At 43.9% G+C, this 15,166-nt stretch overlaps 1 protein-coding gene across 26 annotated transcripts in view; it reads right to left on the reverse strand.

The window, feature by feature from the left end:
- Positions 1-15,166, reverse strand: part of FBXW4 (F-box and WD repeat domain containing 4) — a 97,432-nt gene that overhangs the window by 65,782 nt on the left and 16,484 nt on the right. For 9 of the 26 annotated variants that reach the window (XR_014826803.1, XR_002338435.2, XM_021072715.2 and 6 more), the window contains exons 2-5: positions 10,603-10,698; positions 7,562-7,747; positions 6,989-7,121; positions 836-1,011 (exon numbers count right to left, since the gene is read on the reverse strand). Coding sequence is in view for 17 of the 26 variants with exons in the window: in XM_021072715.2 (XP_020928374.2) it covers positions 836-1,011; positions 6,989-7,121; positions 7,562-7,747; positions 10,603-10,698 (591 nt within the window). In the remaining 9 variants the exon portion in view is untranslated. The remainder of the gene's footprint in view (positions 1-835; positions 1,012-6,988; positions 7,122-7,561; positions 7,748-10,602; positions 10,699-15,166) is intronic. The other 17 variants (XR_014826807.1, XR_014826808.1, XM_084995218.1 and 14 more) reach the window with 4 other exon arrangements.

Genomic DNA, 15,166 nt, shown 5'->3' on the forward strand with positions numbered 1-15,166 from the left:
CCACACACTTAGGCCTCTCTACTCCCTGCTGTCTTTCCTTCCCTCTTTCCTAGGATTGCTAGAATGATTTGTTCTGGACAGCGACAGGTTTATAGGTTAGCCGACACCTCCGCTCTGTGGAATTTTAATTAACTTCTCCCATCGTCAATATGCTAAGGAACGGGATCTCCATTCTCTGAGGTCAGCAATGTGTTTCAGGTCCTGCTATATCAGCCGTCAAATTGAAGAATTAATGACGTGGCTAATCGGCTCTAATTCTTTAGGAAGAAAAAATCTGAAAGGGAGTTGTGGAAGGGGGCAGGAGGAGGGGTGCAGACTCCATGGGGTGAGGAGAAAAAGGCTGAAGGGGGCTGAGCAAAGGGGGGGACCAACTCTCATAAAACAAGTGACTGACTTAAACTCGGGGTTGGAGGGTGGCAGCCCTACAGCTTTCCCATTGATCATGTGGCTGGGGTGAGGGGAGAAGGAAGTGAGAGAGGACACTAGGTAAACACTCCAACAGAGCAGGTGCAGAGAGGGTGTCCATGTGCCCCACTGGGGAGGAGAGAGGCTCCGCCTCCGTTCAAGAGAGCCTCAGAAGCAGAAGTCAGGACGCAAAGCTCACTTGTTCATAGGTAAAACTAGAGAAACAACAATCAGGCCAAAGGGTAGGGTAAAGCCGCCACCAAATTTGGCACTTCTGCTATAAGTGTCAACAAATCTACTCCACATTCATGACTTTGCATGAGGGCCCAACTGGATAAGGGCCCCAAGCCTCTCCTGATGACACCCACCTGACCTCATAAAAGCATTATTACCCGGGACAAAAACCATACCCCCCAAACAGCTCCCTTACCTGAGCAATGGGCTGATAGCAATGGACCAGACTCGGTCTTCAGTTTGGATGGTGTGTAAGCACTGCCCCAGCCGGCCTGAGGCCAGAGGCCATACCTGGAAACAGGAGAGGAGAGGCTCTCGTTGGCGTTGCCTGGGATTGGGAAAAGGGTTGGAAAGGTGCACCAGCTGAGTCGCCTAAAAGGGTGGGGAAAAGGAGAATCTTTTCTATGCTGTCCACACAGAGCTCTGGGTAGCAGCAGAGGGGCCTCTCCAGCTTCCAGCTCTCCTACCACCGGCTCCCAGTCCGATTCACCCTTTCACTTCCACCTGAGAGCCCTTGCGCAGCAGCCAATCTTATACCAGGGAATCAGAAGCTCCACATTCCTCAGCTGAGACCTGACCGAGAAGAGAGGGCAGCTGGGGCCTGCCTCACTCAGCAACCTCCTCGTGTTTGTGGGTTTTCCTTTTCCTCCTCTCTGACCAAGATTTTACTCTGGAGGGGTAGGAAGAGGGAGGAACATCAAGGCCCAGGATGAGAGGACAGAGACAGAATTAGAGAGGAGTAAAAAGAAAGATCCAAGGGAGGGAAGAATGGAAGGAGAGGACTTCAAAGTGGGAAGGTGGTGTGTTGTTGTTTGTTTGTTGATAATGCCCAGAATCCAGTGCTATTCATGTCAGCAGGGAATTTAGCACCTAGTGTCACCAAAAGTAGCAGAAAAGCTTAACTCTTTTAAGCTTCCATATCTCCTACAGGTTAAAAATATTGCTTGGAGCACATTATCTGGTCCCTATCAGTCAGGAATGTACATTAGCAGCCACTCTGGGCTTAACTCTAATCAACACTCACAGAGCCCTCTCAGCGGTCAGTGCATTTAGAACTCTCCCATTAAGCACTAGGCCCCCTCACCTCACCCTACCCCAGAGGACACACCCAGGGAAATAAGCCTCTACCCAAACAGAGAGGAAACCTCAAATGTACAGGGTTGTCCCCAGACAGCCAAGGAGGGATCCTGAGGCAGCCAGATGGATCAGTGACCTCTTAAGGTCCCCGTAGTGCTATAAGGGGAACAAACACACAAAAGTCAGTCAGGACCTTAGATGGAAGAACTTGCAGGAAACATTCCTTGAGTTTAAGGGGTAGGTGATGGAGTGGGGGTGGTCCTGACTTCTTAGGATCACATGATATCTCCTCTCTATAAAAGGAGAAAGTGTTCCTTAGATGTTGTTGTGTGTCTATGATAGGGGGAGGAGGGTGTGAGTTACTTTTCCCAACACGGGAAAAGAAAATAAATCCAACAAGAAGACCCCGAATGAGCAAGAGCCGAAAACAAAAGTTAATACTACAGCTTTCCTGGAATGCCGTGATACTGGCTCATTCTTCTGGGTCGGGTCACTTCGGTAGTAACTAGATGCACCTAATATCCTCTTTCAGAGAGCCCTGGATTGGAAGAGAAGTTTGCCTTTTCCTTGATGCAAATTCCCTAGGAGGCAGGTTCTTGCTTGGGGTGGGTGGGGAGACACTAAAGACTCTGATTACAAAATCTGTGAGGACGGCTCTAGGCTGGAATTCACTAGTGCCCTCCACTGAACCGGCTGGTGGATCTCTGGACTGTGAAAACCACAGAACAAGGTTCCTGGTCTCCAGGAGTGGCTCAGAAAGCATGCTGCCAATTTCCAAGCATGATCTTGGGCAAGCAGCCCTCCTGACCTGCACCAGCAGCACGCCATCCACCACAAACATGAGCATGCAGATCACATCTTAATCCTCAGTGGTCAGGTCCAAAACAGACCCATCCCTGGAGAAGACGTAACTCAGTGGGAGCAGTAAAAAGCAGTTGGCAGTATGTATTAAGACCCTTAAAATGACCAAAGCCTTCGACTCAGCAATTCTATTGCTGAGACGCTAACCTAACAATCCTAAAACAAAGAAAAACCTAAATGATAAAATATATTCCCTACAACCTGCAGTAGCAGCAGAAAAAGCACACATAGGGTTTAGAATTAGACAAATCTGGGTTTGAACTCTAGTTGTTACTTATTTATCTCTGATCTTAGGGACATTTCCTGACTTCTTAGACTCAGTCCTCCTCATGTGTAAAATGGGAAATAATGCTTATCCTTTAGGGTTGCAGTGTGGAAAACTGAAGGTAAGTGAAAAGCACCCAGCAGAGCAGCACAGTGTTTGGCAGGTGTCAGGCATCAATAATGGTGGTTCTTATTATTAAAGGAAAAAACAAGATACAAACATCTACCAACTAGAAAAACAGTAACTAAATTATGGTAAGTCCATTGTGAAGCCATTAAAGATGACACTTACAAATAACTTCTAATAACAATAGAAAACCTTATAAAATAGACACAGCAGGGTATACTGGGTATATGAGATATATTATGACCGTAATTATGTAGGGAAAAGTTACCCTAAAGGATAAAATGAGAAAATAAATGTAAAGTGCTTATCAGCAGTGTCTGGTTATATTCTACGGTATTTTTAAAAAATATCTTTATTTTTATTTATTTATTTTTTGTCTTTTTAGGGCCACACCTATGGCATATGGAGGTTCCCAGGCTAGGGGTTGAATCGGAGCTACAGCCGCCGGCCTACGCCACAGCCATAGCAATGCTGGATCCAAGTCGTGTCTGCGACCTACACCACAGCTCACGGCAACGCCGGATCCTTAACCCACAGAGCAAGGCCAGGGATCGAACCCGAATCCTCATGGATGCCAGTCAGATTCGTTTCTGCTGAGCCAGGATGGGAACTCCCACATTCTACGTTATTATAAAATAAAATAAAGCAAACCTATGCACTGAAAAACACCTAAAAGGAGAAAAAACAAAGTTTAAATGTTCCCTCCTTCATAAAAATCTCCCCTTCCAAGTCAGATGTGACCTCTCCACGCTCTTAACTTCCCGGCCCTTTCCCTAGAGACATATAGTCCTGGCCACTTCCAATCAGTTTCAGAGCCAGTGCATGCAGTCCCAGCTCCCCTTGAGGAGAGACTGTATCTTCCTCCCCTTTGAAGCCTCACATACAGTAGGCACTTATCGGAATGAATGAAAGAGTAAAGAAAAAGGAAGAAATGGAGGGATCATCAGTCCTGCCCCAGGTCCAGCAAGAATGTAAGCTAGCAGCCTACCCATCTCAGGAAGGGACCAGCCTCACCAAAGCCCAAAGAGGCAATCCAAGCAAAGTCACAGTAAATCTGAAGCTAAGTTTGCGGGGAGGAGCAGTCCCTAGCTCAAAAGTCTTGCAAGGAAAATGTCTTGCTTCCCTTCACCCCAATAAAACAAATCTCTTTCCTAAAACACAGTACATATTTGAAGAGCTGCCCCCAAACAGGCTATAGACGTTCATAAAACAAACATGACTAAGTTCTTATGTAGGTTCAGGTACTAGAAACCTGTGGAAGTAACCAGAGAACTACAGATGCTACCACAAAGAAATGGAGAGTCAGTTATAAAAAACTATGAGTCATGTTGAAATGGTCTGGGAAGATGGAAGAAACTAAATTCAAAGACAATAGGAAGCAAGGAAGAGAAGTAGCACCTAGAAAGCCAGAAAAGATGAGCTGGCCTGAAGGTCACTGGGGAGCCCCAAAACAGCTGACTGGCTTTCTGAGTTGAACCAGGGGAGAGAAATCTGTCACTGACCAAAAAGAAAACCTCAAAAGAAATAGGATGTACTGCAGTGACAATTTTAGAATTACAAAGTACTGATTTTTTTTTTTTTTTTTTTTTTTTTTTACTTTTTTGCCTTTTTTAGGTCCGCTCCCACGGCATATGGAGGTTCCCAGGCTGGGGGTCTAATCGGAGCTGCAGCTACTGGCCTAACGCCACAGCCACAACAACGCAGGATCCGAGCCGCGTCTGTGACCTACACCACAGCTCTCGGCAACGCCGGATCCTTAACCTACTGAGCAAGGCCAAGGATCGAACCTGCAACCTCATGTTTCCCAGTTGGATTCGTTAACCACTGCACCATGACAGGAACTCCACAAAGTACTGATTTCAATGCTTGAAAAACTCTAGGGAGTTCTCACTGTGGTGCAAGGGGTTAATGATCCAGCTTATTTCTGTGGGGTCACCGGTTCGGCCCCCAGCCAGGCATGGTGCGTAAAGGATCCAGCATCGCTACATCTGTGGAGTAGGTCACAGATTTGGCTCGGGTTTGATCCCTGGCCCAGGAACATCCATATGCTGTGGCTGTGGCCCAAAAGGGGAAAAACAAACAAAACTCTAATTCTTGGCCTTGACAACGCCATCTTCTGAGAAACCTCCATACCATGAAAGCGAAGTGGAGGAAGACGTGCAAGCTGAAGCAGAAAAGAAGAAAGGTGAGGCAGAAGTCCAAGTCAACTTGACAACCACAGAAGCTTTAGGAAGAGAAACAAGGAAAGCCAAAGGCCAGAGACGCTGGTCCAATTTGTTGGACTGCATGCCTACATCTAGAACTTGTCTCAGTGGATCTAGAACATCGACTGCCATTCTGTCTCGACCCCCTTTGAGACCCACCTTCTTGCTCATATCAAAACAGTCCCTGTGGGTTCTCTGCCCTGGACCTGTGACATACTGGACTAGTTCTGTCCTCAGCTGGGGCTGAATGTAACACATGTACAATGAATCATCTCTTCTGCTGTCTTAACTGAAGAAAAAACAAACCTGTAAACCACTAAATAAGGCTCAGCTGGTACTTAAAACATAAAACTAACCCAATATCCCAAATAAAATTGTTGTCAATCTTCAACTGTTAGCAGTCTATACTCCTGAATTTTCCTACCTGTGGTCCTAAAGTTTTATGCTGCTCTGGGTGTCAGACCACAGAGAAACGACTAGAAGAAAGAGATGTCCCTGAAAAGGGAGAGCCAGAGAAACTTGAAGTCATGACAAGAAAATGCTAGAATGAAATGTCACACACTTACAAAAGGTTTCCGTGCAAATTGACTTCTGAGCAGTATAGCAAGTTAAGGCTGGTCTCTTTGCAAGGAATAGTACAAAGACAGTGACCAATGGGAAGCCTGAAGTAAGTACAGGGAAGGGGAATGGGAAATAGGAGATAGGAAATTCAGTTTCCACATTTGTTCAAAAGATTTCCTGAATTTTGCTCAGACTCCCTGAACTGGTACACATATCTCTCCAACAAAATACAAAGTATAAGGAAAAAATGAGCAAAGGGAGGATAAACTTCCATAATTAGGAAGGAACAATATTCAATCCTTCGTTTTACATAAATTAGCAACATTTTTACAAAAGATGTAGCCACTAGAGGGGACATGGAGTCAGAATAGTGAGTAAAGATGGCAGCTTCCCTCTCCTCCACGTGTGTAAGAGCGCTCTGCTCCTGTTAGCACTGTGGGATCTCCAGATGCTGGGAGAGAGACAAGCAAGAACCTATCACACCTCCTGCGCCATCAGCTGAATTGTCAGCAAAGTTCCCACAGGAGCCCAAAGAACCAGTGCATGTGTGGGCACTGGCAAGGGCTGCTGGACCCAGGAATGGAGAAAGTTCTTCTCTGTCTCATGGGTGGAAGCCTACTTGACCCAGACATGGAGGAGCTGAGTCCATAAAACAGGGGTTATGCTACTTATCAGCCTCATTTTGTTGGGCTTTGGCAGATGTCTGACTGGAGACTAGGCAACTTGGCAATGACGCAACAAACAATGCCCTTCTCTCATCGTCTTTCCACTGCTTACTGACCACATCACTCTCCAGAGAAGCCGTAAAAACACATTTTAATTATCAGCCCGATTGCTTATAAACATGGTGGTAAAAAATTAACCTTCCTAAACAGAGAGCAAGCAAAAGAAGCGAGATTTTAAAATAAAATATTGGGGTCAGAACACAAGCCACAAACTTGAGGAAACTCAGCTCAGGGAGGAAAAGCTGGCCAAGCCCTCTGTTTTTGAGTTCACGCCACATTTCAAGTAAGTGGCAAGCTTCCCAGCCACTGTCCACTCCTTTCCCAGGCCAGCTGGCAGGGACACAGCCTGGCATGGCAAGCTGCATGCCAGAGGCACATAAGTGAGTTCTTTATTGTGTCGCTCTCCTCTCCCCCCCACTGCAACTCAATGCCCTAAGCCAATCCTGAGACTCAGGTCCTATCCACCCTCCCCCATCCTACTCCCTATAGACAGGAGGGAATAAGAGTATGTAACAGGGAGACCACCTCACCTTGGCCGTCCTGTCCCTGGAGCCACTCACAATGATGCCTCCTTTGCAATCCACACAGTTTACCTCCTGTTCATGGGCTGAGTACTTGACAGTGAAGGTGCTATGAATCTTATGAACACCAATCTTTCCATCTCTACAAAAGAAATAAGAAGCCCACCCCCAAGAGCCAATTATTCTCCCTGTAGGAAGAGAACAAGTCTACAGGAACAGCCTGCATCTCCAATGATTTCCAAATTTACTTAGCTTTAGGCAATTCAGCCCAATAAGGTGCTGAGTTTCTAGATACCTTTACTTCTTTGGTACACTTGGGGCTGAACAGAGCTGAGAGACAAAACAAATTTCTCCCTTGAGAGAATCAAAACCAGCTTCACTTTTCTTTAAAGGCTCTTCCTGTTTTCCTTCTCCAGCTAACCCTATTAAGTAAGTGCCTTCTCTAAATGGAAAAAACAAAACAAAACACCCTACCCCTTCTCTCATCCCTTTAGAGTTGAGACAAAAAAGTCAGAAGCAGGCAGAAGGTCCCTGAAGACTACTGAGGAGGAGGAGGAGGAAGGAGAAGTCTGCAGCACTTACCCTCCTGCACTGATAATATGCGAATTGGCCAGCACAAAGTGGCAAACGTCCTCATCATGCCCGGCAAAGACTCCCAGGGGTCTCCGGTTCAAGCTGGCACCATCTGGGCGGAACTGATAGGCCAGGATGAAATTAGCTTGGGATATGTACAGAGAATCACCCTCTAGCTGCATCCAGGGCATCTGACTGCAGAGACGGAAAACAAAATTTAAAGACCATCAAGATATAGCATGAAAACTCAACTCCAATCTTTGGAGAGGCTGACCTATCCCTAACTTAGCAAGGATAACCCGCAAGGCTAAGTCTATACCTCACTCCCCGACTTGAAAATTACAACTCTTAGGCCACCCTTAGAAAACTAGAGTGATTCAGAGTTCCCGTCGTGGAGCAACGGAAATGAATCTGACTGGCATCCATGAGGATGCAGACTTGATCCCTGGCCTCGCTGAGTGGGTTAAGGATTTGGCATTGCTGTGAGCCGTGGTGTAGGTCGAAGACACAACTTGGATCTGCTGTTGCTGTGGCTGTGGTGTAGGCCAGAGACTACAGCTTCGATTCGACCCCTAGCCTGGGAACCTCCATATGCCTTGGATGCAGGAGGAAAAAGCAAAAGGAAAAAAAGAAGAAAGAAAACTAGAGTGATTGAGCTTTGTGGTGACCTAATCTTCTTTGGACTTTCTAAAAGAAAGTCAGAATAAAAAACCAATTAACATTACTTTTAAAAAGAGCATACTTAAGACTTGAATTATTGGTTACCTAGACTTCTTATATGTAGGCAGAGCAAAGAAAATGCAGTGATTGAGGGGAGGGGAAAGCAAAAAGAAACCTTCCACCTAGATGACATAAATTTCTTTCATTCTGTGTCCTCACTAATCTGAAGTTTAAGTGATAAGTTTCAGGTTTCCAAGACTCTCATACATACTTCTCTCCCAATAGATCAGTTAGGGTGTGATAGAGTGAGCCCACGGAAGCCCCATTCCCTTGTCCTACTAGAGCAAAGGGGCCATTTTTAAGTGAAAGGAATAAAGCCATTTAGGAAAGGATGCTAATGTACTGATTAGACACCTAGATCCTCACAGGGGCTATCTACATTCTGTATTAGAGAGTACGTATGGCAATGGAAAAACACGACTCCCGAGCAGTCTACTATAGTCGAGGGACTACAGAGAAATAGTTGGCTCTCACTGACAGCTGATAAGAGAAATCCACAAATAGTTAAAGATTCCCTCTACAATCTGGCAGGACGAAGAAAGGTTAGAAGCCACAGGCCAGTCCCATGGCACGGAGTGATCCTTAAGAAGAAAGAAGATTCCGCCAGACACCATGCTCTCTGGTGGGGACTAAGCCTCCTTTCCAAGGTACATCCCAGCAGCCTGTCCTACACCACATGGGGGTCCTGAAGCTGCCAGGTCCCAAGCAAAGCATAGGGACAGCTGATTCATCCCCATTTACAGAGACACCATCTCCTACTGCCAAGCCTGCCTGAGCAAACTGGGCTATGTTTCTTCCACAGACTCTTTAATACAAGCGTCATGGGAATGTGGAAAAGTTCTGCAAATTGACTTGACGGACCATTAAGTGCAGCTTGGACTTTGTAGTAACTAGTTTCTGCACATGAGGTTTTCACAGTGTGTGCATATATTACATGGAACATGTGTAGAGTGTGTACAGATGCCTGCACTCTCACTCATTATGCACATTTCTCTTTAACATCCCCTTGCACAAGTCTGTGGCACACTCAAGTCGGCAGCAAACACTGGGGCTTGGAATTCATGGGTTTAGAGCCATCTGGGAAACAGCCATTTACCCAGGACAAGAACTAGGTTCATGCCAGGTGAACGGTGGAGAATCCCCAGGGCAGCCTGGTAACCATTTTGTGTCTTTATTTGCCAAACCGCTTGAAATCAGCCCCAAAAGACATGAGAGACAAAACCCTGATAGAGAAAGAAACTCCTTTTTCTGGTATTAAAAGGCAAAAGTGGGAAGCAGCGGGTAAAGCCCTTTGTCATACAAATCCATCTTTCTGTCCTGTAGTTTCTTTCTTTCTTTTTTTGGCAGTGCCCACAGCGTGCCAGCATGAGGAAATTCCTGGGCCAGGGATCGAACCCGTGCCACAGCAGTGACAACGTTGGATTCTTAAACTACTGGGCCATCGGGGAATACCTCCCCTGTAGTTTCTTCACCATTACTACCACCACATAATTCGCAGTAACCCATGTCAGCAAAAGCAGCAGAAACTGGACACATACAAAAGAGAAAAGGTCATCAGATAAAGAAGCCTGCGTGGACCTATCAGCACAGGTCCAGGTCAACTGGAATACAGAATCACGATGTGCCCTATCCATTCCAATCGACAAGAAGCACTTTTTGGTAGGGAGTCAAATAATAACTAAGAAATAATGTAGCATCAATGAAGTATAAAATTTGTGGCATTATCAGTGTCAAAGACATTGTCTAAATTTCCTGCCTTTTTTTTCTAAGCTCTACCTCCCGTAACATATATACCCCAAACCTGCAGATTTTATTTTGCTGTTTAATAAAAGTAGGAGAGAAGGCTACAGGAAGCCAAGAGTGAAGAGATAACTCCCTAGAGTAGAAAATTTGTTTTCAAAAAAAAATTGTAAAACAAGAGGAGTTGAAATAGTATTATTTCTTTTGATTAGATTAGGTGCCTTAATAGAGGTTACCTCTGAGTGGTAGGATTATAGATAAGTTTTGTTTTCTTTTTTAAGATTTTCTATTTTTAAAAAATTTCAAAAATAACTTTTATTTTGATGATTATAAAAATATGGGATGTGTTGAAATAAAGTACATTTTTTGTAATCTTTTTTAAAATGTGTAAAAAAAATTAAAAATTAAAAAAATAAAATAAAATGTGTAAAAAGTTGTTCCTCTGATAGCTCCCCTGTGGTGTTTAAAAGATCACCAGTGCTCCATCACCCAAGACGGGCACATTTATATTCTGGCAAGGACCAGATTTTTCATTTCCCAGCATGCTATTATGTCCCAGGTAGCTTTAACAGGATCAGGAGGCTACTTACCTGCATCTCCACTTCAGCAGAATCCCCTCTCGGCAGCGCCCCAACCTCCAGTTCTGAGAAACCTTCACCCGCTCCTTCACTGGTACACTGGCCATCCTGTGTCGACAGAACAGATAATCCAATCACTAAAATTCGCTGCCAATCACAAAAAAAATTCCCTAGGCTTATAAGTCAGGATTCAGGAACATCCAGGATATACCTGGATATAAGTGAAGGAGTTAGGAAACAAGGAAGAAACAACTCTTTCTCTTCACACTAGGATAACCAAGAAAGCCAAGGAGAACTGTCTGTCCTTTAAAACGTCCATAGTGATGCCAAAGCAACTTAACAGAGAAAGGATGACAAAGAGTATTGAAAAAGAATGTATATATATGTGTGACTGGGTCACTTTGCTGTACAGTAGAAAATGACAGAACACTATAAATCACCTATAATGGAAAAAATTAAAAATCATTAATTTAAAAAAAATGTAGTGTTAAAAAAAAAATAGATCACAGGAGTTCCCTGATGGCCTAGCAGGTTAAGGTTCCAGCATTGACACTACTGTGGCTTGGATCACTGCTGTGGTGTGGGTTTAATCGCTGGCACAGGAGCTTCCACATGTCATGGGCACAGCCAAAAAAATAAATAAATAAAATAGATCACAGAGTTAAATGTAAAATCTAAAACTATAAAGCAGAGTTCCCCTCTGTGGCTCAGTGGGTTAAGGACCCAACATTGTCTCTATGAAGATGTGGGTTTGATCTCAGGCCTCTCTCAGTGGGTTAAGGATCTGGCGGTGCCTAAGGTACAGCATAGGTCACAGAAGCGGCTCAGATCTAGTGTGGCTGTGGCACAGGCCCCAGCTGCAGCTCTAATTCAACTTCTGGCTCAGGAACTTCCATATGCTGCAGGTGCAGCTGTAAAAAGAAAAATAAAATAAAACTATAAGGCTGTTTAGGAGATAAAAATATAAAAATACCTCTGTGACTTGGAGGGTAGACAATAGTTTCTTAAGACACAGAAAGCAATAACATAAATGGAAAATCCAATAAATTAGATTTTATCAAAATTAAAATTCTCTGCTCATCAAAATAAATACATCAGCCACAGGATGGGAGAAAATATTGACAAAATGTATATCTGACTGAGGACTTATGCCCCAAAATATGCAGAAATCCTCCCTGTATATGTATGTGTATATATACACATAAACACACATATACTGGCTATATATATATATATATATATATATATACACACACATACACATATGTGTATATATAGTGCCAATGAACTCTCCTACATTCTTGGTGGGAAAGGAAAATGGAACAGCTATTCTGGGAACTGGTCTGGCAGTTTACCATAAATCTAAACATACATCTACTCTATGACGTAGCAATTACCCAAGAGAAATGAAAGCATATGTCTACAAAAAGACTTACACAAGAATATTCATAGGAACTTTAGTCATAATAGCCAAAAGTTGTAAAGAGTCCAGGAGTCCATCACGAGGAGAATGGATAAACATACTTCAGTGCATATTCATATAATGGAATACTACTCAGCATTAAAAAAGGAAAGAACTATTGATACACATAGTAATATGGGTAAATCTCAAAAACATGCCGAATGAAAGAAGTCTTATACGAGGGTGTAAGATTGTATTATTTCATTTATGTAAAGTTTGAGAGGAATAACTAATCCATGGTGAAAAAATGAAGAGTAATTACCACCAGGGTGGAAATGGGAACTGACTGGAAAGGAACCAGAAACTTTCTGGTTTACAAGTTCCCATCGTGGCTCAGTGGTTAAATGAATCTGACCAGGAACCATGAAGTTGTGGGTTCGATCCCTGGCCTCACTCAGTGGGTTAAGGATCCAGCGTTGCTGTGAGCTGTGGTGTAGGTCAAGGATGTGGCTTGGATCTGGCGGGGCTGTGGCTGAGGCGTAGGCCGGCGGCTATAGCTCCGATTCAACCCCTAGCCTGGGAACCTCCATATGCTGCGGGAGCGGCCCTAAAAAGACAAAAGACAAAAAAAAAAAAAGGAGGACCATAAACTAATACACTCTAGTCACTGATATGCATGCGCGCAGAAGTGTTTAGAGGTGAAGTATACTGATATCTACAACTTACTTTAAATGCATGATAAAGCAAAGATTTAACTGTAGCATTCAGGTGGTGGGTTCATTGTACAATTCATTCAACTCTTCTACATGTTTTAAACTTTTTGTTAAAAAAATGTTGGAGGGGAAGTGTCAATAGTACTTTCTAGATGAGGAAAGTTGGAGCAGTGAGAGATGAGGGAGCATAGCAGCAGCAAAAGTGGCATAATTTGGGGGTGAATTGGAGTGGTGGGGGACATGGGGAGGAGCTCAAGGCCCCTGTGAATGTGCATATTTGGACAGAAGTTTGAAATTGTGGACAAGAATTTAAACATTCCATTTCAGGCCCCACACCTCCCCTGTGTCTCCTTGGCTTACGCCCCTGGACAATACAAGGTACACTGCTTGGGACACAGTGGTAACTGCCGTGTCTACTGACAGAAGGAGGGAGACACAGTTCCTTCAGTCTCTAGCTATGCCCTCACATTTACCACGTTCTTCTTTTTGGCTTTTTAGGGCTGCACTGATGGCATATGGAAGTTCCCAGGCTAGGAATCAAATTGAAGCTACAACTGCGGGCCTACACCACAGCCACAACACAGGATCTGAGCCTACACCGCAGCTCACAGCAACACAGGGTCCCCAACCCACTGAGCGAGGCCAGGGATGGAACCCACATCCTCATGGACACTAGCTAGATTCATTTCCACTGAGCCACAACAGGAACTCCCTTACCATCTTTTTCTAAAAGGCAGCAGTCAAGTCCTACTTTCAAGATTCTAACAGATACAGCTTAGAACATATCTTTTATTTTTTATTTTTTTGTCTTTTTTGACATTTCTTGGCGCTCCCACAGCATATGGAAGTTCCCAGGCTAGGGGTCAAATCGGAGCTGTAGCCACTGGCCTACGCCAGAGCCACAGCAACACAGGATCCGAGCCATGTCTGCAACCAGCACCACAGCTCACAGCAATGCCAGATCCTTAACCCACTGAGCAAGGGCAGGGATCGAACCTGCAACCTCATGGTTCCTAGTTGGATTCGTTAACCACTGAGCCACAGTGGGAACTCCTAGAATGTATGCTTTTAAGAAGCAGAAAAAGATACTTAATCCATTCCTAGATAAATGATAACTCTGCCTCCTAGCCTCATTTCACTTATTTATTTGTATAGAATAATTATTTTTGGTTAGCCAAGTAATAAGTGCACAGGGTAAAAGAAAAATGCAGATAGTATGAAAAGTTAACAATACAATATTCTTTGGAGCTCCCGTCGCAGCGCAGTGGTTAACGAATCCGACTAGGAACCATGAGGTTGTAGGTTTGGTCCCTGGCCTTGCTCAGTGGGTTAAGGATCTGGCATTGCAGTGAGCTGTGGTGTAGGTCGCAGACACGGACGGCTCGGATCCCACATTGCTGTGGCTCTGGCATAGGCCGGTGGCTACAGCTCCGATTAGACCCCTAGCCTGGGAACCTCCACATGCCGCGGGTGCGGCCCTAGAAGAGGCAAAAAGACAAAAAAACAAAAACAAAAAAAACACAATATTCTCAATCCTGGTCAAGATCCTCCCTAGAGGCAACCATATATAAATTGCAGCTGCATATATATTTATACTTATACCCACTTTTTAATTTAAAAAATGGTAGCATACTAGTCTACTAAATGCTTTCTTTACTTAATATATCTTAGGGATCATCCTATTCAATACACGTAGCTCCAGCTCATTCTCTTTAACAGGTGCATAGAATTCCATTTTGGACTCAATTATTTAATCAGTAAACTACTGATTGTCATTTAAAAGATTTCCAAAGTTTAGCTATTATAAACAATAAAAGTATTTACATGTCTATTTACACGGGAGAGTATATCTAAAGAAAAATTATTACAAGAATAGATCAGGAGTTCCCGTCGTGGCGCAGTGGTTAACGAATCCGACTAGGAACCATGAGGTTGTGGGTTCGATCCCTGGCCTCACTCAGTGGGTTAAGGATCCAGCGTTGCCGTGAGCTGTGGTGTAGGTCAAGGATGTGGCTTGGATCTGGCGGGGCTGTGGCTGAGGCGTAGGCCGGCGGCTATAGCTCCGATTCGACCCCTAGCCTGGGAACCTCCATATGCCGCAGGAGCGGCCCAAGAAATAGCAAAAAAAGACAAAAAAAAAAAAAAAAAAAAAGAATAGCTCAGAGGAAATTATGTATTTTTTATTTTGACAGACACATCCAAATTATCATTGTTGGTTAGACCAACTTAAACTTCCAAAATTATATTAGGGTGTTTATTTCTGAAGAGCCATTATTTTCTTCTTTTTAAAAACAGACTTTTTTTCATCATTGTAAAACTATAAATGTAATAAATTCATGGAGTAATAAAAAATAAAAATAGATGTTTTTAAAAATTTTGGAATAATTTTAGATTTCCAGAAAATCTGCAAACATTGTACAGCGAATTCCCATATATCATTCACCCAGCTTCCCTTAATGTT

The sequence above is a fragment of the Sus scrofa genome, chromosome 14, assembly GCF_054392235.1.
Source record: "Sus scrofa isolate SSC_HxYL_T2T_F1_AM1 chromosome 14, Sscrofa_HxYL_maternal_Yorkshire_Landrace_v2.0, whole genome shotgun sequence".
Taxonomy (NCBI): domain Eukaryota; kingdom Metazoa; phylum Chordata; class Mammalia; order Artiodactyla; family Suidae; genus Sus; species Sus scrofa.